General features: G+C 42.8%; 1 protein-coding gene across 1 annotated transcript in view; it reads right to left on the bottom strand.

The window, feature by feature from the left end:
• MYOF (myoferlin) overlaps positions 1–27146 on the bottom strand; it is a 139336-nt gene that overhangs the window by 22779 nt on the left and 89411 nt on the right. Inside the window, exons 27-42 of the mRNA XM_081104338.1 lie at positions 24714–24828; positions 22819–22924; positions 21462–21607; positions 19289–19462; positions 18091–18199; positions 16830–16907; positions 14367–14548; positions 14114–14272; positions 13892–13990; positions 12619–12780; positions 10189–10354; positions 7150–7226; positions 4968–5024; positions 3570–3581; positions 1932–2030; positions 228–353 (exon numbers count right to left, since the gene is read on the bottom strand). Coding sequence (XP_080960464.1) covers positions 228–353; positions 1932–2030; positions 3570–3581; positions 4968–5024; positions 7150–7226; positions 10189–10354; positions 12619–12780; positions 13892–13990; positions 14114–14272; positions 14367–14548; positions 16830–16907; positions 18091–18199; positions 19289–19462; positions 21462–21607; positions 22819–22924; positions 24714–24828 — 1867 coding nt within the window. The remainder of the gene's footprint in view (positions 1–227; positions 354–1931; positions 2031–3569; positions 3582–4967; positions 5025–7149; positions 7227–10188; positions 10355–12618; positions 12781–13891; positions 13991–14113; positions 14273–14366; positions 14549–16829; positions 16908–18090; positions 18200–19288; positions 19463–21461; positions 21608–22818; positions 22925–24713; positions 24829–27146) is intronic.

The following is a 27146-nucleotide window of genomic DNA, read 5'->3' on the forward strand; positions in this document are numbered from 1 at the left end:
AATCTATAGGATTCCAGGCTGCTTGGCATGAGGAGGAAGAGAGAGACTGAGAATGGCTATGAGTGTTCTGATCCCGGTCCCCATTGCCCTTTTCCTAGTTAGCGCCTTCTAGCATCTTTCAGATGTCAGAGGACATGACCATATCTGGAGGCGGGCTGTCCTTTATCCTTGGCCTATAAAGAAAATAGAGGTGGATTTTACACAGGACAAACACGCATTGTACTCACCTTAAACTCTCCTACCACAGAAGGGTCTTCATTCTCGTCTGATTTGCCTCGATACAGTTTGAAAGTATTTGAGAAGTCTGTCAGGCCCTCAAATTCTGCCACATCCTCTAGTTCACAGTCATATATCTGAAAACCATCAACAGAGTCTTAACTTCTCATTAAAATGCAGGTGGAGTATAAAACAATAAAAAAAAAAAGACCGATAATACCAAATGGGCATGAGGATGGAGATGGGGCAATGGGAAGCCTCAGAATCCTGGCAGGAGTGTAGAAAGGCACAACCCCTTTGGAAAAAGGTCTGCCAGGTTCTTATGGGGTTAAACAGCCACCTATTCTATAATGCAGACATTGCAATCCTAGGTACTTAATCAAGAGAAATAAAAACAAGTCTACATGGTACAAGAATGCCCATAGCAGCCTCATCATCAGTTTCCTCAGTTTGGATAAACAAATCATGGCCATCCAGACAAGGATAAAAAGGGACAAACTAACTGCACACACAACAGCATGATGGATCCCAAAGCTACTATGTTGGGCTAAAGAAGCCACACACAAAATACATACTGTATGCATCTATTTACATGAAGCATAAAAACAGGCCAAATCAATCTATGGTGATGAAATCACATCTGTTGTCTCTGGGAGTGAGGAAAGGTAGCGGGGAATTGACTGAAAGGGGTACAAAGGAGTTTTCCATGTTGATGGGAATGTTCTTTGCCTTGTTTTGGTGGTGGTTTACACAAGAGTATAGAACGACCCAAACTCATGGAATGGATTACTTTATGTATGTAAATTATACCGTGACAAAAAAAAAACCACACACACACAAAAGAACACAAAAAACTAGAAGAGAAGGAGGATGAGGAGGAAGGATGAGGAAGAGGGAAGAAAGAAGGGGAGGAGGGAAGGAAACAATGAAGGAGAGAAAAAGGATGGACCGTGGGACTGATCAATCAGACCAGTCTGATCATTTTTCTAAATTAGTGGTTCTTTACATGCCAGTATTTCTTAAAGCTGCATTGAGCTGTTATGACAATAACATGAAAGGATGTGGGTTTTTCCACTTTGATGGGGAAATACATCATTTCTCATTTTAGAGTTTCTTTCTCCTATGTATTGTTTTTGAAAACTTTCCCATTGGCTTCTACTTGAGTGTATTACAATCTGAAAAATTGAATGAAGAATTGGAAAACCCGAACATGAACAGAAAGATCATGGATAGTCAGACCTGCCTAGCTCAAGAGCCTATCTTCTTCCCCCTGGACACACATGCCCATGGTTGTGACTGTATGCTGCATACGTGTAACTGAGTCAACTTATTAGCTAGTGAAGCTGATGACTGTATGCAGGACTGAATGAAGCATGTTGACATTTCATGCGGTTCATGTGACTGTGACTTTTAGGTCCCCGTGGGTCAAAGCGGACAACTGTTGACCTAATTAGTGTGGAGCCAACCCATTCCCAACCCTCTGCCAGATGCTCCAAAGTGGCAGTCACGTAAACATAGATCAACAGCTGTCCTCAAGCCCCTGGAGTCTTGGTAAAGTCAAAACCCATCGCAAGAGGGCTCAACAGGAGGCCAGAGGTGCTCCTGGCCGCTCCCGGTCAGCACGCGCCCTTGGACCTTTCTGTCTTCTGCTTAGCTACGCCTGTGGCCAATTTTAGCGACTGTTGTTCCCCACCCAGCAGCACAGGCCCAGGTACCTTGAGTTTGGAATAGCCTTTCTGAATGTATTGTCCACATTTCTCATGTTCCCCTGTGGAAGCGTAAAATTTACTCCACCAGTCAACGATTTCTTCCTCCTGAAGAAAGACATGTCAAGAAGGAAAAATCTTTAGTGATGACCAAGATTTCCAATCAATGCAGGGAAACTCATACGTAATAGGCAATAGAAATAGGTACTTCTGAACCTGAAACAGGCAAGATTACATGATTTTTGTTTACATGTCCAATAGATAAGAGCATTCATGACTCTTCTAGAAGCTGGAGGTGAAACAATCCTTGGCCAATAAAATGTGTTTGGCATTACTGCCCACAGCTATACTAATGATTTTCTTACATCCTATGGATGCAATCAATTCATCTGTCTGTTTTTACTTTTTTATGCTCTGGACTTGATAGTAGCATATACAGATAATAGATTAAAAGAAAACCTTCAAAATAGGTTTTCTACTATTTCATTTCCCTAGCCCCTTCAGCTGGCAATGTCTTGTAAAACAAAGTGCACTAATCTAAGAGTTGGAAAAAGTGGTTCTAATCCAAGTTCCATCCTTTACATTATATGCCATATCCTTCTGTGATAAGCCATACCAGCTTGAGCACATCCTTTAATGTCTCTGAGCATCAGTTTCTTCATCCACTGACTGGGATAATAACACTACCTGTCTCCATCTTCAGAGGTAAATAAAATCATTGTTTTTGTAAATAAGATCATTAGGAGAAAGAGCTTTGCAAGTGATAAAATGCGAAACAAAAGTAGGAAGGTGCTATGGTTCATTTAGACCAGGGGCTCCCAGCCTATCCTTGGAGAGTCTGACTCAGTCAGCCTGGGAGAGACCTGGGAACCCAGTATGCTCCCCTAGGTCCCCAGGCGACTCCAATGCACAGCCAGTGTGGCTTAGCTGGGTGGTTCTTAATTGGGCAGAAGAAACAGCACATCAGAGTCATCTGTGGAACATTTTCAAACTGCCAAAGGCTATAGTTTATAGAAGCTGCTGTAATTCTCAGATTTATAACAAACAGATCCTCATCACGCCCACCAATTGCTTATTTTAATCTACCTACGAAAGAGTGGTGAGTGTCTCCTAAATACAGTGTCACCTGCAGCCTAGTTTCCTACGCAGTCTTGGGGGAAAGAAGAAGGAACACTCGAGAAAAGCTACTTTTTTTTTTTTTTGAGAAAAGCTACTTTTTATCTGTGTACAGTATATGTACATACACACACACACACACAGTTATTTCCCCATTAGGGGTCAGTAACCTACCCTGCATTTTAAAAAATTTTCTTTTTTTTTTTTTAAATAAACTTTTTTTTTAAATATATTTTATTGATTTTTTACAGAGAGGAAGGGAGAGAGATAGAGAGTTAGAAACATCGATGAGAGAGAAACATCGATCAGCTGCCTCCTGCACATCTCCTACTGGGGATGTGCCCGCAACCCAGGTACATGCCCTTGACCGGAATCGAACCTGGGACCTTTCACTGAGGTCTATCCACTGAGCTCTATCCGACGCTCTATCCACTGAGCCAAACCGGTTTTGGCAAAAAATTTTCTTTATATATTAGCTATAGGCAGAAAATATAGGAATCTTAACTCTAGTACAGTATATACAACAGTTACCTTTTCTGTCAGCTGCTCGTCACATGTATGGGCAAGAAGAAGGCAGACCACACAACAGGTCACACAGATATGAGACCCCATGAGCATTGGGTTGAAAGAGAAAGAGAGAAGGAGGAATTATTCTCATGCATGCTTTATATCATCAACATTCTGATGGACCATTTCAATTATTTAAGATGATCATAATTCAACAGATCTTACTGTTTGTTTGTTTTTTCTGAAAATGTGCAAAGGGTTATAAACAGTGTTAAGCTGAGAGGCTCAGAGGGAGCTACCGCATCCCAGGGTTACAATCTCATTGTCGGCAGCACAGTGGCCACACAGGAGCGGCCCTGCAGCTGCTCATCTTCCTGCCCCAAACCTCCATTCCATCAGCCCCAAAGGGATACCCCCAACTTAGCCTAATTCTTTTCCCTTCAAACACTCTTTCACAAGGCATTCATGTCTAGCAGGACCCCAATATCATCCTGTGGGCACTTTTTCTTGGTTTTCCCCCGCACCTATATTATAGCACCAAATACATATTCATTCGTCAAAATTACTCTAAATGTCAAGTTTCTCATGGGCCCAATCCTTCCTTTTGAGTTTCTGCATGGAGAACCCAACCCTGATCTCGGAGCACATCCAGGAGATGAGAGAACAGGGAGCTAGGATGTTGGGGCTTCAGTTTTCTCTTGGCACCTGCTGCAACTTGCCCTTGGGGGCAGTTGGAAGGATTCTTACCCAGACCCTCTCTCTGAAATCCTAACTTCAAGTTCACCTCTAATGTGAGGAGAGAGCAGCCCCTCCCAACAGGCGCTCCCTGCAGCTGCTGTGTGGGTGGCCACAGCGCTTCTTCCGGCTGACTTGGTTCAGCACACAGAATTGCCAAGAGAGGCAGAGAGGCAGGTAGACAGAGGTAACACTTCTTTCTATTAGATCCAAACCAAAGCGGGATTAAAGGTTAAATTGTCACAGCTGAATTGAGATTTTGGAGGGAGATTTTTATGCCAAAAGTGCTTTCACTTTCTGAACAGTTCGTGAATTCAGATTTTCAGAGTTTGTTTATTCACTTCTATTTTGTGCTTCTCGAAATCATTTCAAAGAAGAGAACAGTTCATGATTGAAAAGGCATTATTCAAAACAAGCTGCTGATTTTAAAATGTAGGGTTAATGTGGGAGAATTTATTCATGCCGCTTGCTCATCAGTTCATACGGAACAGGAACTGAAGCAAACCGCTTGCTTTATCACATCCAAACAGAAGATTCTCCCCTTTGGCTTAGGACAATTGCATTTGCTTAAAGATCGCCTTTCACTCCAAAATCTACTAATAGAAAGAATCCAAAAGGAGAATTCAGGACTTTAGACGGAGCCCCCGCAGCCCCAGGCAGCCTCATGCATTTTCTTATCATACATACATGCACTGTCGTTGGAGAAACCATTTTGCCGAGTGCTGTTGACATACTGCTTAAGCACTGGAATTGGAAGGCAATTGTTGAGATGCCATGTAGCAACATCCATGTTATCTGGCTAGCACTTACCAATTTGCCCTGAAGACTTACTTCTCACTTTTCTTGTGATAGTGCTGAGCCCATTGGTTCAGAGCTCCTACAGTCAATCACAGGGTTTGGGTCTCTGTGAGGGCGAGACTGTCACCCAGAGCCACAGCCTCCAGCTCCCGTCAAGGGCACAGTTAGTTTTGACCCACCCCCTTGATTGACCCATATAAAAGGCTTGAATTGGGTTAGTGGTAGATGTTACATTACACGCTCATCGCATGCACATGTAAGGCATGCCTATCATGCATGCATGTATATTACATGTATGCATGTACAAGGCTACATGTACATGTCATGAAGCACATCAGCAAGCTTATTACTGGCTCTTCCAAAGCTCAACTTTACTCATCAGACTGCATAGATATGCATGGCCTTCTCTGATGAACCGGGAGAGGCAGTTTTTTAGAGGAGATTCCAACCAGTCTTTCTCATCAACACAGGGTACCTCAACTGGGTGTTAGGAAAGCAAGCTGATCAAAGGCACTTACAACACAGTGGGACAGTACCCACCGATGACTGCTGCTACCATCCCCCAAAGGCTAGGTTGTCATTTAAATGCTATGATGTAAACTGAACTTTTACAGTGTGTTGCTACAGTAACCCAGTCATCTGTTAACTATTTTTAAGAAACGAATGAGAATAGTGGCACAGATTGGCTTTCTTCTTCTTCTTCTTCTTGACCCTCCCACCCCCATACCTAGGCCTACTGAGTACACCGTGGGCACAAATAAGAACTGATTGGCGATGGGAGGTAAAAAGGCTGGAGGCAGATTATAGAGCAGATCTTAAACTCCTTTTTTCCAGAGTGTCGTAAAAATGTTCATAAAGGATCTTAAGTGCATCATACTTAACTTCTCCCTAGGCCACTACTGTTTTATGGAGAATGTTTGGGGTAGTTTACAAAGGGAACCCAATAGTTTTGCAGATTGGACACTGTCATCTGCGATGGTGGAGGAATCTCAGGGAATAGAACCTAACACGCTGCTACACAGTGCTGGCTGTGGAGACCACATTTAACACGGTCCAATGGGTGAGTTTAATGCAGTGGGAAGGAAGTGGCCTTTTTTTAAGGGACTGTTTATGGACATAACACATTAAAATGCAATCATGTGCATTTTTTGGCCAGTTTGCACCTTAAAGCATGCTGTGAAAGCCCATCCTACATGCCAACAGAAACAGGGAGATATTTGATGTTTTCTTTTTTGTGGGCCAAGACCTTCCCCCGCTTCCCCCCACCCCCCTCATACAATTGGCTGAATGGTTTTAAAATAGGATCCTGAGTGAGCATTTCCATCAATTTCTTGACTTCAAAACCACAGTGAATATAAGAATCGGGGATATCCCATACACTGACAAATAGGGCCATTAAAAATCCATGACCCTTCTGCTTCATGTAGGGAAAAAATTGGTGTGCTACATGCATTTATCTTCCCAATGTGGTAATGCTATAAATTTGCACTTGAAATTTCTTTTGCTAGCAAATGATATCCCTCAGACTGCCCACACCAATGGTTCTCAGACCTGCCTGCAAATTAGAATCACTTGGGGAGATTTTAAAATATACTGATGTCTTGCCCAGTCGGTGTGGCTCAGTGGTTGAGCATCAACCTCACAGTTTGATTCCACTCAGGGCACATGCCCGGGTTGCGGCCTCGATCCCCAGTAGGGTGTGTGTGGGAGGCAGCTGATTGATGATTCTTTCTCATCATTGATGTATCTGTCTCTCTCCTTTTCCCTTCCTCTCTGAAATCAATACAAATATTTTAAAAATACAATACAATAAAATATATTGATGTCTAGGTTCCTCTTGGAGGGTGGGGCCTGGGGATATTTTAAGTATCTGGGGTGACTGAGGGTAGAGGACATTAATCCACACAGCATCACTATAACTTTTGATGAGTACAAGATTCAGATTCTTTACCTTGGAAAGTTGATAGTTATTATTTTAATTGCATTGAGTGCTTGTTTGACTAAATTCACCAATGCTTAGATACCTGGAAGATAAAACTGACATTATTCAATGGCCAGTTCTGAAGCCTACCTTCGAAGCCAGTAATGGTTTGGTGTCTTCTATTTCAATGATGACGTCCCGGCAGGGTGGGGTAGACATAAAGGAGGCTGCAAGGCAATTTCATAATCTAAGATGCTTACGAAAATACAGTGATGAGTCTACTTCAAGTTCAAGTTTAACAGCCACAGAGTGGATGGTAGAATTTCCTCCTGGATGAGACTACTGAATGGAGAGGAGAACACTCCAATATAGAAAATAATCCAACAATTCATCACTTTTCCCAAAATATGATAAGATTTTAGACATTTTCAGGGGACTATATGGCCCTTTTTTTTTTTTTTTTTCCTTAGAGAGTTAGCCCAGTGCCTATACACAGCAAGTGCTCAAAAAAGAATTATGGCAATACATGTCTTTCTTTAGAGGATGCAGAAGTCAGGGGGAGGGTTGGGGAAACCTACATCTAAGGGGGAGCCTCTTTTTTGTAGAATCTGTTCTAAGACACAGAAAAGCTAAGCAGGGTGAAGAGCTGCACATTTCAGTGGCTCAGTCAGCCCTGGTTGTTGTAATATAAGCATAGGGAAATGGCACATGCCCTGACTTTATGTAATTTCCAGACTATTTGTGGTTCTGGATTTTGGGGTTACAGCAAGGACTCAGGGGCAGCCCCCGGGCTCACTAGGTTGGTTCAGCTAAAGGGGTGCCAAAGCTTCAGCCTAGGGTGAGGGTGAGGGTGAAGGTGAGGGTGAGGGTGAGAGGTAAGTTTACCCTTTATGGAAGAAGCATCAAGCAGTCAGACATTCAACAGGAGACCAGAACCCACACAGAGCCAACTCTGCCAAGCCAAAAAAACTCTCTGCACAACCCACTGGGCAACTGACAGATAGGACATTAAGGCGTGGAGGGAAGACACATTTTCTAGATACCTACCATGTGTCAGGCAGTGGGGGTAAGCTCTTCACATACAGGATCTCATTTAATCCCTCAACAATACTGTAAAATATGTACCACTGTCCCCATTATAAAGATTAAAAAGCAAGCCCAGTCTAAGAGAAAGCAAACCAGGCCTAAGAGAAAGCTTTAGGTTAAACATTAGTGGTAAGTGGAAATAAGTCATCGAGGTCTGTCTGACCCCAAAGTTTGCGTTTTAAGCATCATACATGAGCCCAGAGCAGACATTCAATAAATGCCAGAGAAATAATCAGGGCGACACTGGGGCGGCAGGGCAGACTAACATTTATTGAGTATCCAGGACACACCAGTTGCTATGCTAGATCATTGTGTGTCCATGTGGCACCCCCAGATGCGTCAGCAGTCTCTTCGTTTCCAAGATGGCTCCCCACAACTGGACAACTGCAACAGCATGAATGTGACAGCTAGATGGGCAGCCACACGGGAACACAACTGTATACAAATCCCTCCTTATGGAGTTAGTTCTCCACTTTCCCATCTTCAAGTGAACAGACTCTCAGGAATAGGAGGAAAAAGTTATCCTATGTGCTTCCAACATTAGGCTAACCAGGTACTTCCTCAACTCTTACCCTGGCATTACTGATTTTAAGAAAATACCAGGTGAATCTAAAATAATAGATTCCACTCTTGGGAACATTATGCTCCCCATTCTCCTTAAGGAGTTTCCTCTTTGGGGCTCTTTGAAGCACTGGCCACAATCTATATTCATTACATAGACTCACTACCTGGAGACCTCTGCCTCAGGCCCAGCCTATCCCTGAGCAATAGACACAAACAGGTCCACTCAAGTGACTTGGGCCAGAGCACGTAGGCAGCATTTGTAACGATTTCATATATCTGCATCAAAGAACTTTCTTTCATGAAAGCAGTTGGAAAAAAACTCTGGGGAAATGGTTTATCTCCATTTAGTAACCTCAGATAAAACAATGCTTGCAGTTTAATCCTTTTTGTTATAAATATGTTGCTATTTTAGGCACTGCCAATTCAGCACAAAATGCTTTGCCTGGGAAATTTATGGATAAACACATGTAGGGTTTTGCTCAAGGATGACTGTGGGTTTTATTCTTTCCTCCTCTCTGAATCAGGGAAGCAGGATGCTCAGGCCCGCAGAGCAGATGAGTTCCAGAGGCTCTGTAATGTCCATACCAAACCTTATGGAAGATTAAATAGAGCTGGTTAGCGGCCCAGCTGCTGAAACGGAAGACATCTGCTTCAGGCCTGAGGCTACCAGTGACCAGCTGAATGAGAACCAGATCTCTTCGGGCTCTAATCTCCTGAGGCCAGGGGCCCTGGGAGTTCGTTCACTGAGGCAACCCGGTCCCCAGGCCCAACACAGTCCCTGGCAACTGGTAAGGTAAAAACAAGTCATTATTGAATGGACAATAGCAAAATGCTATTCATTAACTATTTATTATGGAACTCTAAGGTAAGTACCATGCCCACTCTATCATTTAAAAGAAAAATCCCCTCCAAGTGTGCACACGAGGCGTAGAGAGGGGGGCCTTGTATTTTGCCATCAAAATATTGACCACGCCAGGCCCAGCCAGCATGGATCAGTGGTTGAGCGTTAACCTATGAACCAGCTGGTCGTGGCTCGATACCCAATCAGGGCGTATGCCTGGGTCGTGGGCTCAATCCCCAGTGTGGGGCATGCAGGAGGCAGCTGATCAGTGATTCTCTCTCATCCTTGATGTTTCTCTCTCTCTCTCCCTCTTCCTTCCTCTCTGAAATCAATAAAAATATACACTTAAAAAAAAATATTGATCACACCAGACTGCAATCACCCACTTCCTTGTCTACCTTCCCCTCAGGACTAGAGAAAAAGCTCACGCAGCACTCAGCGTTTCTGACAAAGAAATCTTCTGTTCATTCCAGAGCAGGATGCCCCTGAAGGTCCCCCCAAAACGAGGCCAGGATTCACGTCTAGCTCTGCCACATACTGACTATATTATCTTGGGAAAGTTACACAGCTCACTCTAACTCAAACTGTTCCCTCCTCTGCGAATCTGGACAATGAACACTTACCTCGAGAAGGTTTGCAAAGATTAAGTCAGATCATGCATGGAAAGTCCCAAGTGCTATTTATAGACTTCACTTTACCTTTGAGGTGTGGCACAATATCCTCCTTCCCTGCATACGGGTCACAGCGAAAGCGGTCCAGGTGGTCGATGGTGCACTGGCCCACAATGGGCTTCCGTCCAAATTGCCTGTGATCGATGACCTTGATCACCAGCGGAGGCATGTACAGTTCCTCTTTGGGCAAGAACTGGGGGGTCACAGAGGTAAGCGTCACTTCTCTCTACAAGACCTGACAAGAGCAGCTTTGCCAATAAACACCTCCCAAAGGACCAACCCAGGATCTTTTTGTCCATTTGGCACAGCCCAGGGGACTCTCAGTTAAGTAGCTCAGTCACTGACACGGGAGGCGAGCAGCACACGCTTGAAGGCATGGACTCTGAGCCAGACCACCTGGGACGGACCGAATCCTGGCTCTGCCCCTAGGAGCCGCATGACCTCAGGGAAGTTTCTCTGCCCCAATTATCTTCTCAATAACAGTAGGGTTGTTGAGTTAACACATGTGAAGTGCCTAGAATAGTACCTTAGTACCTGGCTCTGCTCTGTGACAGGATGTGGAGTTAGCATTTAGTTGGAATTTAAAAATGCTCACGCTAAAACGGAACCTTCAAGGGAAATAACTGTGGCTTGGGAACCTTTTAGCCCTGGGAGTTCAGTGCCAAAACGGGATGCTCATTTTTCCTTGATACCTCTTGGATCTCCCGTGTGGAACTTGGTGGCCTTGGTGACACTGTCTGATCGGGGAATCATTGCTGGTCTCAGGTGGATTTCCACCTCTGGGCTTGCACAGGGATGGAAGAAGCTGGGGTCAACTGAGTAGCTTCCCTCACCTTTGCCCACCAGGACTAGATTCCAGACTAGAGCTTGGGGTGGAGGGTAGGGCAGGGCTGGGGAGTGGACACGGATGGGCGGAGTGGCCTGGCAGCGATCACTCCGGGATTCTGGCTTGGAGCACCCAGGTGGTTGTCCATCTACACCGTGTAGGGGAAGAACATGGGCTTTGGTGTTGGAGGGACCTAAGTCCAAACTCTAGCCACCCACTTGCTAGCTGTGTGAGTCACCTAACCTCTCAGCTTCCCCCAGAGTGAGCGTAAGAGGAAGGAAAACGCCTGCTCTCTACAGGATTAGTGTAAAGACTAGATGCAGGGAGTGTGCATGCAGCTAGCACGGAGCTGTGGCTGTTGCTGTAGTCATGCCACTCACTGCAGGACATGGGTAAGACATTTCCCCTCTCTCAGCCTCAGCCTCCTCGTCTATAAAAGGGGAACTTAATCCACAGGACCCTAGAGTTCAAGAGCGGGTATGTTGGAGACACCAAATGAGTGGGCTGGGGAAAGGAACAGGAAGGTTCTGGACCTCCTACCCCATCAAACTGAGGTGCCTTTATTTTTGTCTCTTTTTGTATAGTAGAGTAAAACAGGAGGATTCTTCTCTTTTAGAAAGTTAAGGCCCTAACCGGTTTGGCTCAGTGGATAGAATGTTGGCCTGCAGACTGAAGAGTCCCAGGTTCGATTCCGGTCAAGGGCATGTACCTTGGTTGCGGGCACATCCCCAGTAGGGGGTGTGCAGGAGGCAGCTAATTGATGTTTCTCTCTCATCAATGTTTCAAACTTTCTGCCCTGACTGGTGTGGCTCAGTGGATAGAGCGTCGGCCTGCGGACTGAAGGGTCCCGGGTTCGATTACGGTCAAGGGCATGTACCTTGGTTGTGGGCACATTCCCGGTGGGGAGTGTGCAGGAGGCGGCTGATTGATGTTTCTCTCTCATCAATGTTTCTAACTCTCTATCCCTCTCCCTTCCTCTCTGTAAATAATCAATAAAATATATATTTAAAAAAAAAAAAAGAAAGTTAAGGATTGTGGAAAGACTGAGTGACCTCATCTTCTTCCAAACTATTCTGTGTCTACGATGGAGGACTGTGAACCAGAGCTGATGCTGCCACATTTCTAATAACCAGAGGGTAACTTCGACTCAACAAAGTAGATGTCATCACAGGGGTGCCTGAAGGTGGGGCCCAGGCCCAGGCTGTCAGGATGTGGCCCCATTACCCCATGTAGGTTCCTCCGTGACTGCTCTTCCCCAGTCAGCCAGTCCCTATGTGGAGGTTCTGGTCCCTGTGCACCTGCAGGGCCACAAGGAGGGTTAACTTTCTGCCCTCAGGGCATTGGGCAAGGGCCTGTCACAGTGGAATAGATGGCAAGTTTACTGGAGAAATACATTAGTATTGCTCATAGATAGTTCTGTCTCCTCGGGGTTGATTGAAACTTTAAGAAGCCATCACGGCAGTGTAAGGGGGAAAAGGCACTGCCCAGTGACTCCAACGCAGTTTTTCTATTTGCTGTCAGACTTTGGAAATATATAAACTACGTGTAGGTGGTGATGTCAATATATTTCATATTTCAAATAAAATCCAGCTACTCAGCACACTTGAACGATTACAGTCTTGATACTGTACCACTTTCATGAAGAGAACAGAACCCGGAAAGTTGGGTGTCTTCTTAAGGTTTTTGATGACAACAGACTCTACCCTCTCTCCTCCACACTCCACAATGAGACTGGGGGATGTGACAGAAGCCATCTGGTAGTTCTTCATATTTCTTAAGCCCCAAGCTAGAATCTAAGAAAACAATGTAAAGAGAAGGGAAGACAATCCAGCATATTAAAAATAATATTCAAAAGAAAAAATTTTTTCTTGATACCCAGTCAATTCTTTAAGGGTGACTTGTGCAGATTTGCTAAAAATCTCTGAGAACATTATCCTAGAAAGCCTGCAGGTCATGCAACGGAGGCAGGCCTGCCACTCCTTCTCCTTCCTGAGCTGCTGAAATAGCAGAGCAGCTGAGTGCAGGAATCAAATCCTGGCTGTGCCATAGAACAGGATGTGAACTCTGGCAAGTTGGTTAACCACTCTGTGTCTCATCTATAAACAGGACTGATAGTTTTATCTCTCCTAGTGTTATTTTGAGGATCAAGTGTAAACTTCTTAACAGTGTCTGACATGCAAGCATTTAAAAATGACAGGTGTTGCTTAAAGCCATCTGCCTCAGTCTTTGGGAACAAGAGCAAGACAGCCTGAGAACAGAAATCCCAAAGTAGCTGCTGCTTGACTAACAAGGCCCCTGGAGTAGGCCAGACCCTGTCCATCGAGCTACTCGCTTGGCTCCATTGGCCTGTATCTGCTCCATTGTCTGACATCTCACCATTTCCATTACTCCCTTCCCACTCTCCATCTCCGCCTCCCTCTGGGGTCCCTTCCTCTCTCTCTCTGTACACACAGGCTTGCTGTTTTGAGTCTGTTTTCTCTCTCCCAGTTCTTTAGCTGACACAGGAAACTCAGAAATCTATTGACTCATAGTAAATGAGAACTCTAAAGTCCCTCAGTAATGCTAAAATTGACCTGTTCCTATTTCTCTGACAAGCCTTCCATTTCCATGAATATTTCAAAATTTGAGGCAAATCTATAATAATAAAAGCATAATATGCTAATTAGACCAGATGTCCTTCTGGACAAAACCAGGGCTGCAAGGGAAGCCCAGGTCCCGGGTGCCAGAGGGAAGTCAGTGCTGGCAGCCGGGGGAAGAAAGGCCTACTCTTGCATGAATTTTATGCATCGGGCCTCTAGTTCTATAATAAATTAGAGACAGCAATATCCCATTTCCTATATGAAAGATTCCAGTTCTATAGCCATATCCATTTGATTTGATCACAAATCACAGAGAGCAGCATACCTCAATAGCAGTGAGCTGAACCACAGGCCGGATCCCCTGGGGGACCATATATAGATTTGGTGCCCTTTGTGAGGGAAGAATGGGAAGGTTGGAGCCATCCTGTGAAACAAAGATGCAAATGTCAATGCCGCCTGTGAGTTCAAGTAAACAGTGCATGGAGTTGTTAACAGAATTTTAAGCAGCTACTCTGAAAGCATATATGAGCGAGGACTCAGCAAGTACCCTGTGTCTCAGAATCAGCTCTGCAGTTACAAGGACGTCCCCACAAGTCTTGTCTCCATTCATTACTGGGTACCAGAGAAGTTTGGGCATGATGTCCATTTCTGAGCTTAGTTTCACCAGAGGAGAGCACATGCTTCGTCCCAAAAATTCATCTTTGCCCTAGAGAAACAAACAATCCTTTAATTCCCCAAACAACATCCCTACACATCTCCATCAATCCCCAAAGCTATTTTAGAAATTCTAAATTACCTACCACTTGATCGTTGTCAAAAAGTTCGATGACAACTTTGGGTGGGTTCTGTAGGACTGTTTGGGGTTCCCCATAGATTTCAATTTCATCAAATATAATGGTTTGGTCCCATGTGGGATTCAGAGTAGAGTGGATGATCTCCGTGGTTTTACTTCGATGGAGGAAGGAGACATGAGCATATGGGTCTAGAATCGAAAAAGAGAGTAACAATGGGGTCATGGAGAAAGTCTGAAATCATAAAACTCCTAGAAGTAAACATAGCTCCTTGACATTGGCTTGACAATGATTTTTTAAAAAAATTTGACACCAAAGCAAAGGCAACAAAAGCAAAAATAAACAACTGGGATTACATCAAACTAAAAAGCTTTTGCACAGCAAAGAAAACCATCAGCAAAATGAAAAGGCAACCTATGGATGAAGGGATAAAGAAATGTGGGATATTTATAGATATGGATACATATACATACACGATGGAATATAATTCAGCCTTTAATAAACAGTAAATCCTGCCATTTGTGACAATGTGGATGGACCTCGAGGGCATTATGCTAAGTGAAATAAGCCAGACAGAGACAGAAAAACATTACATGGTATCACTTATATGTGAAATCTCTCCCAAAAAGTCAAACTCATGGAAAAAAGAGAGTAGAATGGTGGTTGCCAGGGTTTGGATGGAGGGGCAAGTGGGAGATATTAGTAATAGGGTACAAATTTCAAGTTATGAGATGAATAAGGTCTGAGGATCTCATGTATAACATGGTGACTATCTATAATAATAAAAGCATAATATGCTAATTAGACCAGACAGCCAAACGACCTTCTAGATGTCCTTCCAGATGACCTTCCAGACGAAGCCACGGCGGCAGGGCCGAGGCAGAGGCAGTTAGGGGCGATCAGGCAGGCAGAGTGGTTAGGGGCGATCAGGCAATTAGGGGAGATCAGGCAGGCAGCGAGTGGTTAGGAGCCAGCAGTCCTAGATTGCGAGAGAGATGTCTGACTGCCAGTTTAGGCCCGATCCTGCAGGGGTCCTGGATTGTGAGAGGGTGCAGGCTGGGCTGAGGAAACGCGCCCCCTCCATGCATGAATTTCGTGCACTGGGCTTCTAGTAGTTGATAACACTGCATTGAATAATTGAAATTTGCTAAGAGAGTACAACTTAAGTGTTCTCATTCACAGACACACAAAATATAAGTATGTGAGGTAATGGATATGCTAACTCAATTGTGGGAATCCTTTCACAATGTATACGTATATCCAATTGTGCATTGTAAGTATAACTTTTTCAGTTATACCTCAATAAAGATGAAAAAAGATAAGAAAAATTCATTTCTTCTCCATGCTAAATAATTTCACAAAAAATTTTTGCAATTGCATAGAACAGACCTATCTAAGCATAACCTAATCTCTAAACTAAAGCTGTCTTACATAAGCCAAAAGAGTACTTGGTTTTTAGCATTGTAGCATCATATGGATGGAACTCTTTGATTTTGCTCCAGCGAAATATCTTATATCTCAAACTGCAAGGAATGTGCAATTTTGATAGGATTCTAACTTTGACTTTCAATGATTGAGTGCCCCCTGCTGGCGAATATTTGGAAATGTCTTCAAAAGCCATTTTGGAGATGTGTATTATGGGGATAACTTTGAATGTGCTCTAATTTGTAAGAAAAGGAAATCATTCATATATGCTTGGGAGACACCTCACATTGATGTGAGCTGCCAGAGTGTCAGGCACCTGCTTTAAGAGCTCTTTCCACAGAAGGCCCAGGCAAGCTCTGCCGGCCTTCAGGTTCTGAAGTGGAATTCAACGGCACAAACCCCTGGATGGCAGGACCCCTGACCTTTCCCCCTCCCTCACCCACAGCCTTCTCCTTAGAACCAGTCCAAAGGTGACAAACTAGCTGAGCTGTCAGTGTGAAGTTTCATGGTTTGTTTTATGGTGCTGGGAATTTAGGGAGTAGGCAGCAAAGGAGGTCAGGATGGACGCCAAACTGCTTCAAGCCTATGCTGTAAGTAAATAGGCAAATTTGTGATCTTTTTGTTAAGTTGAGAGAACTACATATACATATACATATATATTTCTATATATGGTCTTATATGTATATTTATGATCTTATTTTACAATCAACCCAAGAGTCCAGGGTATATGCATGCAGCTATGTCTACAGAGAAAAGAAACTGCTTTTCTTCTTGGTGATTTTCATTACTTAATCAATGAATGATTATTAGTATGAAAAGTCCACGTATATTCTGTGTATCTCCATTTATCAGTAACAGTGATCACCATTGAACTCAGTGCTTATTGATCTATGACTGAGCAATTTACTTCATGCACATCAAACTAGTGTCAATATGGAAATGCTTTTTGCTGTTGTTAGAAATAACTGGAAGCATTCACTTGGGGAAAAGTAGAATCGAGCTAGCCTGCTATGTAATGAGGTGTGAGAGGGAGGGTTTTCCCTTTACCTGAAAAGCTATCCTTGTCTAAAGCCATGAGGTTCCTGGCTTGGTAGATATAGCAGCGCAGATGGTACATGTAGACTCCTAAAAAGAACAGGATGGAGGTTACTTATAAGAAACATCATATCGCAAACTACTATTTTCCAGGAATATTTGCAGATAATAGCATGTTTCAGATCAATGGGTCACCCAAATCTACTTCTGCCAAGTAATGAACACATATAAAGCACTTCTGTTTCCTGTACACGGAAACATTTAAAAACCACAGGAAGCTCAATGCAAGTGTGTCCATCAGGAGATCATTCATGACTCCTGGTGTTGACTGCCTGGATTTAGGGCACTGCTTGTCATCACGACCTTTGAGAGGAAACTGGGTCTCCAGGCATTACGGAAATAGGACTTCCTATTCTAGTTCGGCACCAGATCTAGGAAACAGTTGTTTGTTCAAAGTTTCTTTGATATTTCAAAATCTTTATATTCTTTATCCTTATTTATATTAATACATATACATTCCCACCCCACCGTCACATCTCCCCACACACATATAATTTGAGGATAGTAGAGCACTGTGATTCACTGCACAGATTCTACACGACATGAGCTCAAATCTGGTCTCTATTGCTTACAAGCTGTTAAGACCTCAGTCAAGCTATTTAATCTTTCTGCACTGCAGCTTGCTCACCTGTCAGATGGGGACAATAATAGCCCCTCACATATGTACAGTGCCTGGTACCTGCTAAGACTTATATAACGATTTGCTATGATTATTATTACAAAGTAGGTCTGCCTCATTCTAAAATTCCTGAAGGTTATCATGGAAACCAACCTTTACTTAATTGTTTGAATATTTTTTCTCTCATTATAATCACTTTTTGGGGGGCTTAATAGACAGGATGAGTACAGAGTATACTGAACAGAGTATGTTAAAATGAGTGATGTGACCACTTTCTACACCAAATATGATTTTAAAGCTGCATTTAAAAAATCCTCTTCCTCGATCAACCAAAGGACTTGTATGCATGCATATAAGCCAAACCAATGGACACGGACAACAGGGGGATGAGAGCATGAGTGGGGGTGGGGGGGGGGGCTAATGGGGGGATGAGGACACATTTGTAATACCTTAACCAATAAAGAAATTTTAAAAAAATCCTCTTCCTCAAGTGATGGAAATGAAGGAACATTTTTATTATATTTGGTGATTTAAAGAGTTTTCTTGAGATAAAAATCATACTATCAGATGCATGAATACATGCTATAGACTTACTGTCAAAAATACAGGAAACAATGGGAGTGTTGGCCCCGAACACAGCGGTGGCACTGTGCTTCTGCTTGTCCGCGCTTTTTTCATCTCCGTCCTCAGTTGTGTCTGCGCCCTAAGGAGGCAGAAAATCAGTGAGGCATGCCGACGACTGGAGGGGCAAGAATTACCAACAAATGGAATGGTGGTTGTTAAAAGAGAGTTTTCTCATCCAATCGCGTTATTTTCAGAGACGAATATAGCCCAGGACAGTAAGCAACGGTCACTCAGCTGGAAAGGGAGAGAGCAGGAAGGTGAAGCCAGACCTTCCACCTCAAGTCCAGGCTTATCACACCCTGCCACTGAAAGAGAAAGAGAAAAGAAAAAATGTGAAGGGCAAATAAGGGGGTTAAAAGGATGCGAGGAGGAAGAGGAAGAGCATCAGAAGAGGAACACAGCTGGTCCGTGCGCAGAAACGTAAGGAAAGGCTGTTCCTGATCACCACATTGTTTTAGATCAATCACCACCACTTTACTAATCACTCCTTCCATCTGCTTTTTCCCTCGCTGCCTTCTTCTTCTTTTTCTTTTCTTTTTTTTTTTTTTTTTTTTTACTATATTTTTATTGATTTCAGAGAGGAAGGAGAGGGAGAGAGAGATAGAAACATCAACGATTAGAAAGAATTCTGATTGGCTGCCTCCTGCACGCCCCCTGTTTGGGATCAAGCCCACAACCTGGGCACGTGCCCTTGACCAGAATCAAACCCAGGACCCTTCAGTCCGCAGTCTGACACTCTATCTTCCTTCTTTATTGTGCTTCCATATGAATTATTCTCTAATTCTGTCAGCCATCCTTCTGTCCTCCCACCCTCCTCCCCCATATCTGTATATTTAACACTCTCAGTTTGTTGAACAGTTGTAGTTTACAAGCTATGATCCAAGACCCTGTGCCTTGGTTGTTAATACATGTACCTGCAACAAGGGTTTGGGAACAGATATATTTGGGAAATGTTAGGTGAAACAACATTAAATAGGTGTGTAAACAGGTGTTAATGGTGCACTCATTCTACAAAAATGACTGAGCACATAGGATGTGGAGCTTTCTCCCACATTATATGCAGTCCTGCAGTCCTGGAGGAACCTCTGTGAAATCATGGTGTTGTCTCCAACACTCATCTATTCTTCCTCGACCAATGTTATTTGAGGTTTGCCTACTTATTACTTACAAGGGCCCCTTCAAGTTTAAAGATGGCAGCTGCACCATGTGTTTCTGAAGGAGCCATTTTTCTCCTCCAGCGTCTGCGGCGAAAGGTATCTGAACTACGGTGTTTCCAGTGAAACTTCCAGCCAATTAAAGAAGCATATTCCCAGCCCTCCTGGTCTTCAAATTCTTCCATGGCCTAAAACAGGAGTAAAAGTTTTAATGCTGATCATCATGATCATGACCATCATCCTTATATTGATAAAGCAAACTATTTGGTCAATCAATAAATCTGTGTTGGAAATCATCTCTGTGCCAAGCACTGTGCTAGGAGCCAGGCACATAACAAACAACAAAACAGACAGGCTGTCTGCCCTTGCAGAGGTGATAGGCTATGGGGATATAGAGATAACCAGACAGTTCCCATGGAATGAGATGTTACCAAGGTGGTGGCTGTACTATCAGGAGAGGCATCTTACTCAGACTTTGTGGGTGGGTGCGTGAAGCAAATGGACTCATTCTCAAGTTGCTTTCTTCGTCCTCACTTCATTAGCTCATAAGAAAACACTGCTATTGTGATATAGTTAGAAACCATTATTATCTCCATTATATATATGGAGGATAAATGATACCATCCTCCCCAGGGTTTAAATATCTTTTTTAAGCTAATAGTTGCCACAACTAATAATTACATGAATATCAGGGTATATTACTCCTGTAATAATTAATAACTGAGTATAGTACTTTTTATCTTAAAACTATTTACATATAAATGGTCTCAGCTTTCAATATTCGATTCAATTCCCTCAACAAATTTGAGTGCCTAGATGTGACAGGAACTGTGCCAAGAGCTGAGGAAGCAATGATGAGAAAGGCAGAAACATTTTAGTGGTGGGAATTTTATGTAAACATCTTAAAAGTCTGACTAGATTTAATAAGTGTAGAATACTACTGCGTAACATTGGATTGTAGAAATAAGAACTCCATGTGGGTTAATATCATGTAGGGGTTATTTTTTCAACTTTAAATGAACAGAAAATCCAGGTCAAGCACAGTCTTGTAATTGGCCCTCTAGTCGTGCTAACAGTAGCACTGAAGTAGTTCATGTAGCTAGGAGTGAGGCAGATTAGGGAACATGATCAAAGTCTCTACAAGACCCTGGCAGAACGGGGCCAAGTTCCCAGTCCTCTGACTGGTGGCTCAGCGTTCTTTCCACATCACAGGGAAGGAGGACGTCAAATGCCTCTAGAAATTCCTCACCCCATTAGGATAGGGATAATCAAACAAATATTCATTGATCAGCTCATTCAATTTATCCCATCATTTATTAGGAACAAGTTCCTGAGCTGGCAAGAAGTATACAAAGATGACTATGGATCCATCTTTGTGCCTAAGAAGCTCACCATCTAATAAAAAGTAACTTCATTCATCATACCTACTGTGTGAGTCAGGAACTTTGTGGGATAGAAAAAGTTCTCGTTAGGAATTAGCCTAGCTTGGGTTCAAACACCAGTTGTATTGGTTACTAGACATGTGACCTAGAGCAAGTCTATTTAATCTCTGTAAAATGGGGATAAAATGTCAACCTTGTGGATGGTAGATAATGCATGTTCAGTCTCTAGCATTATAAAAGACATACAAAATGTGCTGCTTATTACTGTTATTTGTATTATTGTTCCACTTCATTTACTAGTATTCCATTTAAGCCCTACCATTCCCTAATTTGCAGCATGCTGTGATACCCATTTTGCAGGTGAGAAACAAAATGAAGTCAGGATTTGAATCCTTATGCCTCTTATTCCAAGTCCTGAACTATTGCCACTATTCCATTATGCTACCAAATAACTTCTGTTCCTGGTACTACCTCTTGAGTGGTTTGCTTTTAACCACCATCTACTTCTGCCTCTTGTACTGTGCTTTATTCTTAGATACATTCAATTACATTCAATATTTAGCCTGCCTCAGAATCACCTTGCTGCTGGGCTCCACCCTCAGAGTTCCTAAATTAGCATGGCATTTCTAACAAATTCCTGGGTGATGCTGTTGTTGATCAATCCGGGTGAGGAGCACACTGAGAACCCTGGGGCAAGGTAGTAGGCCCTTGAGTGGCAAATGGCTTCTGTAGCAACAGCTAAGTGGACTTCTGTGTGGTCTGGAAGGCAGAGCCCAGCCCAGGTCCCTCCCACTGCCCCTCTTACCTTTGCAGTACTGGCAGTGGATTGTGTTGAATCTTTCTTGCGTTTTCGGACCAGCCTTCGTCGTCTATGAGTATGATACATTTTCTCTGCCGCAACCCAGGATTTGGGCTTATTATCAGGAGGAATAGTGATTCCATACTCCCAGCCTAGAACAGAGAGTGTGAATGGTTATCCAAAGGAGATACACTTGCCAGATGGCCAAATAAACTTTCAGGAAACATTCAGTCACTCTCTCTGCCCCTAAATATTCTCTACCATCACAACTGAATGCCACTGTTCCTTTCAAACTGAATATGGCATTATCCCCCTGGCTCCCTCTTCCTTGGTGGCCATGGGGTTCCCCGTCACTTTTTTTTTTTTTACCTCCATTCATTCATGGTAATTGAATGTATCTAAGAATAAAGCACAGAACAAGAGGCAGAAGTAGATGGTGGTTAAAAGCATGCGGTCTGTGCGGTCACACAGCTTGAGTTCAAATCCCAGCATCCCCACATGCCAGCCATGAATTAAAAAAAGTTTCTTGCAAGTTAGCAAACCTGCCTATGGCCTAATTTCTCCTGTATCATGGTAAAACACCCAATTTTAAAAAAGAATTCATCAATATAATGCATGCAAAGCACTAGGGCCGTGCTCAGCATGTAGGTTGTGCTCAGTTAATGTTAACTAATATTACAAGGACCATGCATGTGTCAGGATCAGCAAAGAACCGGAAATCTCTTTGAAAGCTAGGTGTTTCTGTGTACTACTCCATCTTACAAGAAAAAAAAAATCAGGGTTTTCTCTTTTGATAATTCCAAATGTTATAGTTTCATTTAAACTGTTCATAGGAAAGGATACACACCATTAGCAGAGGCTACGTCAGTACTCTGCATTCTTGTTGAATAGGACTTTGAAGGTAATTTATAGTCTCCAGGGAGGGAGTGGGGTGTGGTTAGAATAGAGAAAATATCTCATTATGGACCTCTGGCATCCCAAAGTCCAGCCACCCGGCCCCCTTGCCTCACATTTTTATTCTTGACAGTCCCCCACCCTGCACCTGTCCAAGTACTAGCTTGTCCTTCAGATTTGGCATCTGAACCGTCACAAGTAAAACCACATGACCTGGTTGTCACAGACAAACCAGCAGGGGTAAGACCCCTCACTCCAAAGGAAACTTTACTCTGGCTAACGAGGGCTGGGCTGCAGAGCCCCTAGTCAGAAAATAAACTCACATCTTACCTTTCTCTACTAGGCTTATCGGGGTGATCATTCCATAAGGTATATAAATGTCTAATCACTATCTTGTACACCTGAAGCTATTGTCAACTGTAATAAAAAATTTAAAAAATTAAAATAAAAAAATGAAATAAAATGTTACCTTTCTCATCCACTGCACGATTTATGTCATATACCCAGGCATCGTCTTCCCACTTCCAACCTGGAGGGCATGTGAGCTCACTGGGTGATGCCGCTTTGTCACCGTTCTTTAAAAAAAAAAAAAAAAAAAGCAAAAACATGAAGACTTACAACTAAGCCATAATGTGATCTAAGATGCAAAGATGAGATATGATTCCTCACCCTTAACTATGGTATTCACATGGTAACTGAGATAGCAGCTTAGACATGAATCTTACTCAGAAAAATCTCTAATCTTTATTTAGACACAATTACTATACAAAAATTAGTTTAAAAAGAGAACCGCCTCTGTTTCCACCATTAGGGGATATGTTAGGTGGAACCATGGGAAATTGTTTTTGCAGGTCAAAATGGTGAAATATCAGCAGTTTCATATGGTTCAATTTAATATTATGAAACAGTGTGACTCTTTTTATGAGGGGCTATATTGGAAAGAACCCATCAGAAATGGGTAAAGCATGAAAAACACATGTCTTCAAGTATGGGGTAATGGTGCTGGAGGTTGTAGATGATAATCATGTATGATTGAAGAAAGTTTATTTTAAATATTGACTTCAGTTCTGCACAAAAAGTGATGGAGTGTTATGGGGGGGGAAGCTCATAGTAAAAGGAAGTAAAGGGGGGGCATAAACATATGGAGAAATACTCAGCTTTACTTTAAATTAAGGATGTGAAAATTAATATAGCAACAGGATACCAGTTTTTCAAGTATGGTCAAAGATGTTAAAGTGGGATGGTGAGTGTTTAGAAAACAGCTCTCTAATACACTGCTGCTGGAAATATAAATTTATATAACCTCTTTGAAAGCAGTCTGGCAATATTTATCAAAACTTTATGTGCATCAAAACCTTGATCAAGCCCATCTAGGGATGTCCCCTACAGATCAACTTTCACAAGTGAATAACAATGTATGTCTAAGAACATTTACTGTCACATCACTTATAAATGCCAAGACTGGAACAAACTCCTATATGTCCACAAAAAGAGCGTCAACTAAATTATACTGGGTGCATATACCAAAACACTGCAGGCATTTTTTCAAAAGCTCATTAGAGCAAGGTGATTCTGGTCGGATTGTGCGGATCGACTGCAACTCATTTCTTTAACTTGTAATAAAACACGTATTAAAGATTCCAAAATCAAGACTCCAAAATCTGATAAGAGCAAACCTAGATTTTAAAGAGAAAATGTCTTTTCTTTCTTGGGGGTCCATAAATATTTCAAGTCTACTTTTATAACCATCTTTTCTCTAATAAAGGCTAAGATATATATTAATAGAAACAGAAAAAAAGAGCTTCATAAGAGCATTGGGTCTGGCAAAGGAAAAATGTACAATAGATCTATATGTATTGATATCAAAAGATGTCCAAGATATATTGTTATGTGAAAATTGCAAGTTGTAGAACTGTGCATGCAATTCTATTTAGGTGGGGAGAAAAGTTATATACTTGTATATGAACAGAAAACTATGAATGGTTATCTCTGGAGAGTGAAATGTGGATCATGAAGAAGAATTACTTTTCATTTCCTTTTATGCTGTTTGAATATTTTAAAAACATGAACCTTCAATTTGTAAATCTTTTAAAAACTATTTAAAAAAACACCAAATAAACATTTACAACTTTAAAAATTGCACAACCTTTGCCATATACCAACATCTAGTGAAATAGGTCCAACGACTTTTCTACAGAAAATAACTATAGGTGCACTTGTGTGGCTTGTTATGGATGCAAGGCTGCTCAGAACATGAGACAGAGCAGAGGAGAAGGGGAAACCATGCCTGTGGTTAGTGGATTCACAGACCATGGGTCCAAACAGCTAACGTGGAAGGCTCTATCTCGGGAGCACGCCACTCACCGCGTCCGTGTAGGTGTCTTCTGCCGGCTTCCACTCGCCCCCGGGGTAGCGACTCTCATTCTGATATACTTCATCCGTGAACTCCGTATGACCTGCATCGGCCTCGGTCAGCAAGCTATGGGCAAAGCTCGTGTTACCAAGGGAGAATTGGTAGCTGACAAGCCCAACTCTTTCCAATGGTCCAGAACCATCTACAGCCTGGGTGGCACCAGTTTCCTCCTTATTCTGGCCCTGTGGGTGCTCCCCTCCAAACTCCTCTTTGTGCTAACAGCTTTTGACATTCGTTTGATAAAGGGGCCCGCTGGAACAATGAGACCTAAATTACAGAGAACTCCTCAGACTACCAGTAATTAGGGTGGGGACTGGGGGAAAGGATTGGGGGCAGCATCTTATAGGGACCTCAGATTCCATATGTCTGTTTCAGTTTAGGGCTGTTCAGATTTTTCTCAGCAAAACTCTTGGCTATCAGTTCAAAAGAATAGGCAGTCCTCCTTCCTCACTCACCCTATTTTAAAAAATGGAGTGGGAACAGTCTCGTGGGGCCAAGCGTGGAAATTCTTACTCATGGCTTGCTCGGTTTAGGTTTTCTGGATAGTTCCTAGGTTGGCAGCCAAACCAGGTCATTTAAGACTCCAACCTCCATTTGGGCACTTGGGAAACCTATACTGACTCTCTGCCATGCCAATTTTCCTCTTGGATGTGAAACTATGTTGACAATCCATAGAGGGAAGTACAGAGGCTCCAACTTCGACTTAAATCTTCTGCCAGGTGTTCACTCAAGTGAGGTTTCTTTTTCCTTGACTGGTGCTACGTCTTTTCCCTGCTATATTCTCCCCTAAAATCAAGCACTGGAAAGAAATCAGAAAACACAGCGTCCCAACCATTTGTATAAATTGGGTTCATCCATCACTTTTCTGGGCCCCAGAGAAGGGGAACAGAAGACCCGGTAGCTGCCTGTGAGGTCCCATTCAGCCCTGACAGGGTTTTACCTCCTGCTTTTTTAATCACAATGCCCCCTGCCTTTCCCTGTCCTCACTAACCTTTCTCCCTTCTGTCCAATTCAAATCTCATTTCCCTTCTCCTTACTAGCAACCCCAACTCCATCCAAAGTAAGCCGCCATAGGTTAAAAGCAATCATGGCCAAACACTGGGTCTTAACAGAGCAGACCCAGCACACCCATTTCCCTCCTTCCTTAATGCCTATGTGATTACAAGAAACAAATGTGGACAGAGATCGAAAACTAGTTCAAGGTATTAAAATCCAAGTTCACAAGCTTGGTTCCTTCACACTCAAGCACGCCATCATGAAGTGGGAGAGGAGGGACCTCCAGTCTTGATGCTGCAGGCAACACACATAAGCCAGGCTTTGGTTTTCCCCAGACTCCAGGGAAAACATGCTTGCTACTCTCTGCTGTTTTTTTTTTTGTTTGTTTGTTTTTTCCCTATTTTAATAACAGCTTTTTAAAAAAATATATTTAATTGATTTTTTACAGAGAGGAAGGGAGAGGGATAGAGAGTTAGAAACATCGATGAGAGAGAAACATCAATCAGCTGCCACCTGCACACCCCCTCCTGGGGATGTGCCCGCAACTAAGGTACATGCCCTTGACCGGAATCAAACCTGGGACCCTTCAGTCCGCAGGCCGATGCTCTACCCACTGAGCAAAACCAGTTAGGGCATAATAATAACAGCTTTTGAGATATAATTTACACACCATACAATTCACCCATTTTAAGTGTTTCCTCTGTTTCTTACAAATATTCCAGCATAATAGTTGAGTGCCAGTTTTAGTGCCCAGACTAGACTCGTAACATTCACAATCTGAGTGCCTTTGGATAAGTTAATTATTCTCTCTAGGTTTCCATTTCCTCATCTGTAAAGTGGAGGTAATACTATTATTTGTTGGGACATAAATCTCTGTGTGTCTTTTGCATTTCTGCACACAGGACCCTTAACTTTTGTTACCGACTATCTTTTCAAGGATGTTTACATGGGAAACAAATTTGGAAGACTGAGAGGATATTTCTTTATGGAGCAAAGAGCCAGCATGCTTGTTACCCATTATAAAATATTTGGGTTCCCCAAACTCAAGGTTCCTCTCCTGCCACATCACCCATTGCATGTGCAAGTGTCATCTGACTATCTTCTTGACTCCCTGTGGGAATTGGGGCTCAGAGAAGTAAAGTAAATGTTAAAATTCTGGCATTGTGATTGCTGTGGACAATAAAATCCTTTGTCTCTGAACCAGGAGTCTTGTGTCTCCTACCTACCAGCATCCATGAAACTGGTAGGTTACTTTGCCAATCTTACAAGAAGGTAAAAATCTCAGATATTTGATAAATTTTAACACTACCTATCTTGTAGGGCTGCAGTCTATATTCAGTAAGATGATATCAGTGCTTGGCACATGGCTTGACACATTCACACAAAAA

Source organism: Myotis nattereri (genome assembly GCF_964212035.1).
Source record: "Myotis nattereri genome assembly, chromosome: 13".
Taxonomy (NCBI): Eukaryota; Metazoa; Chordata; class Mammalia; order Chiroptera; family Vespertilionidae; genus Myotis; species Myotis nattereri.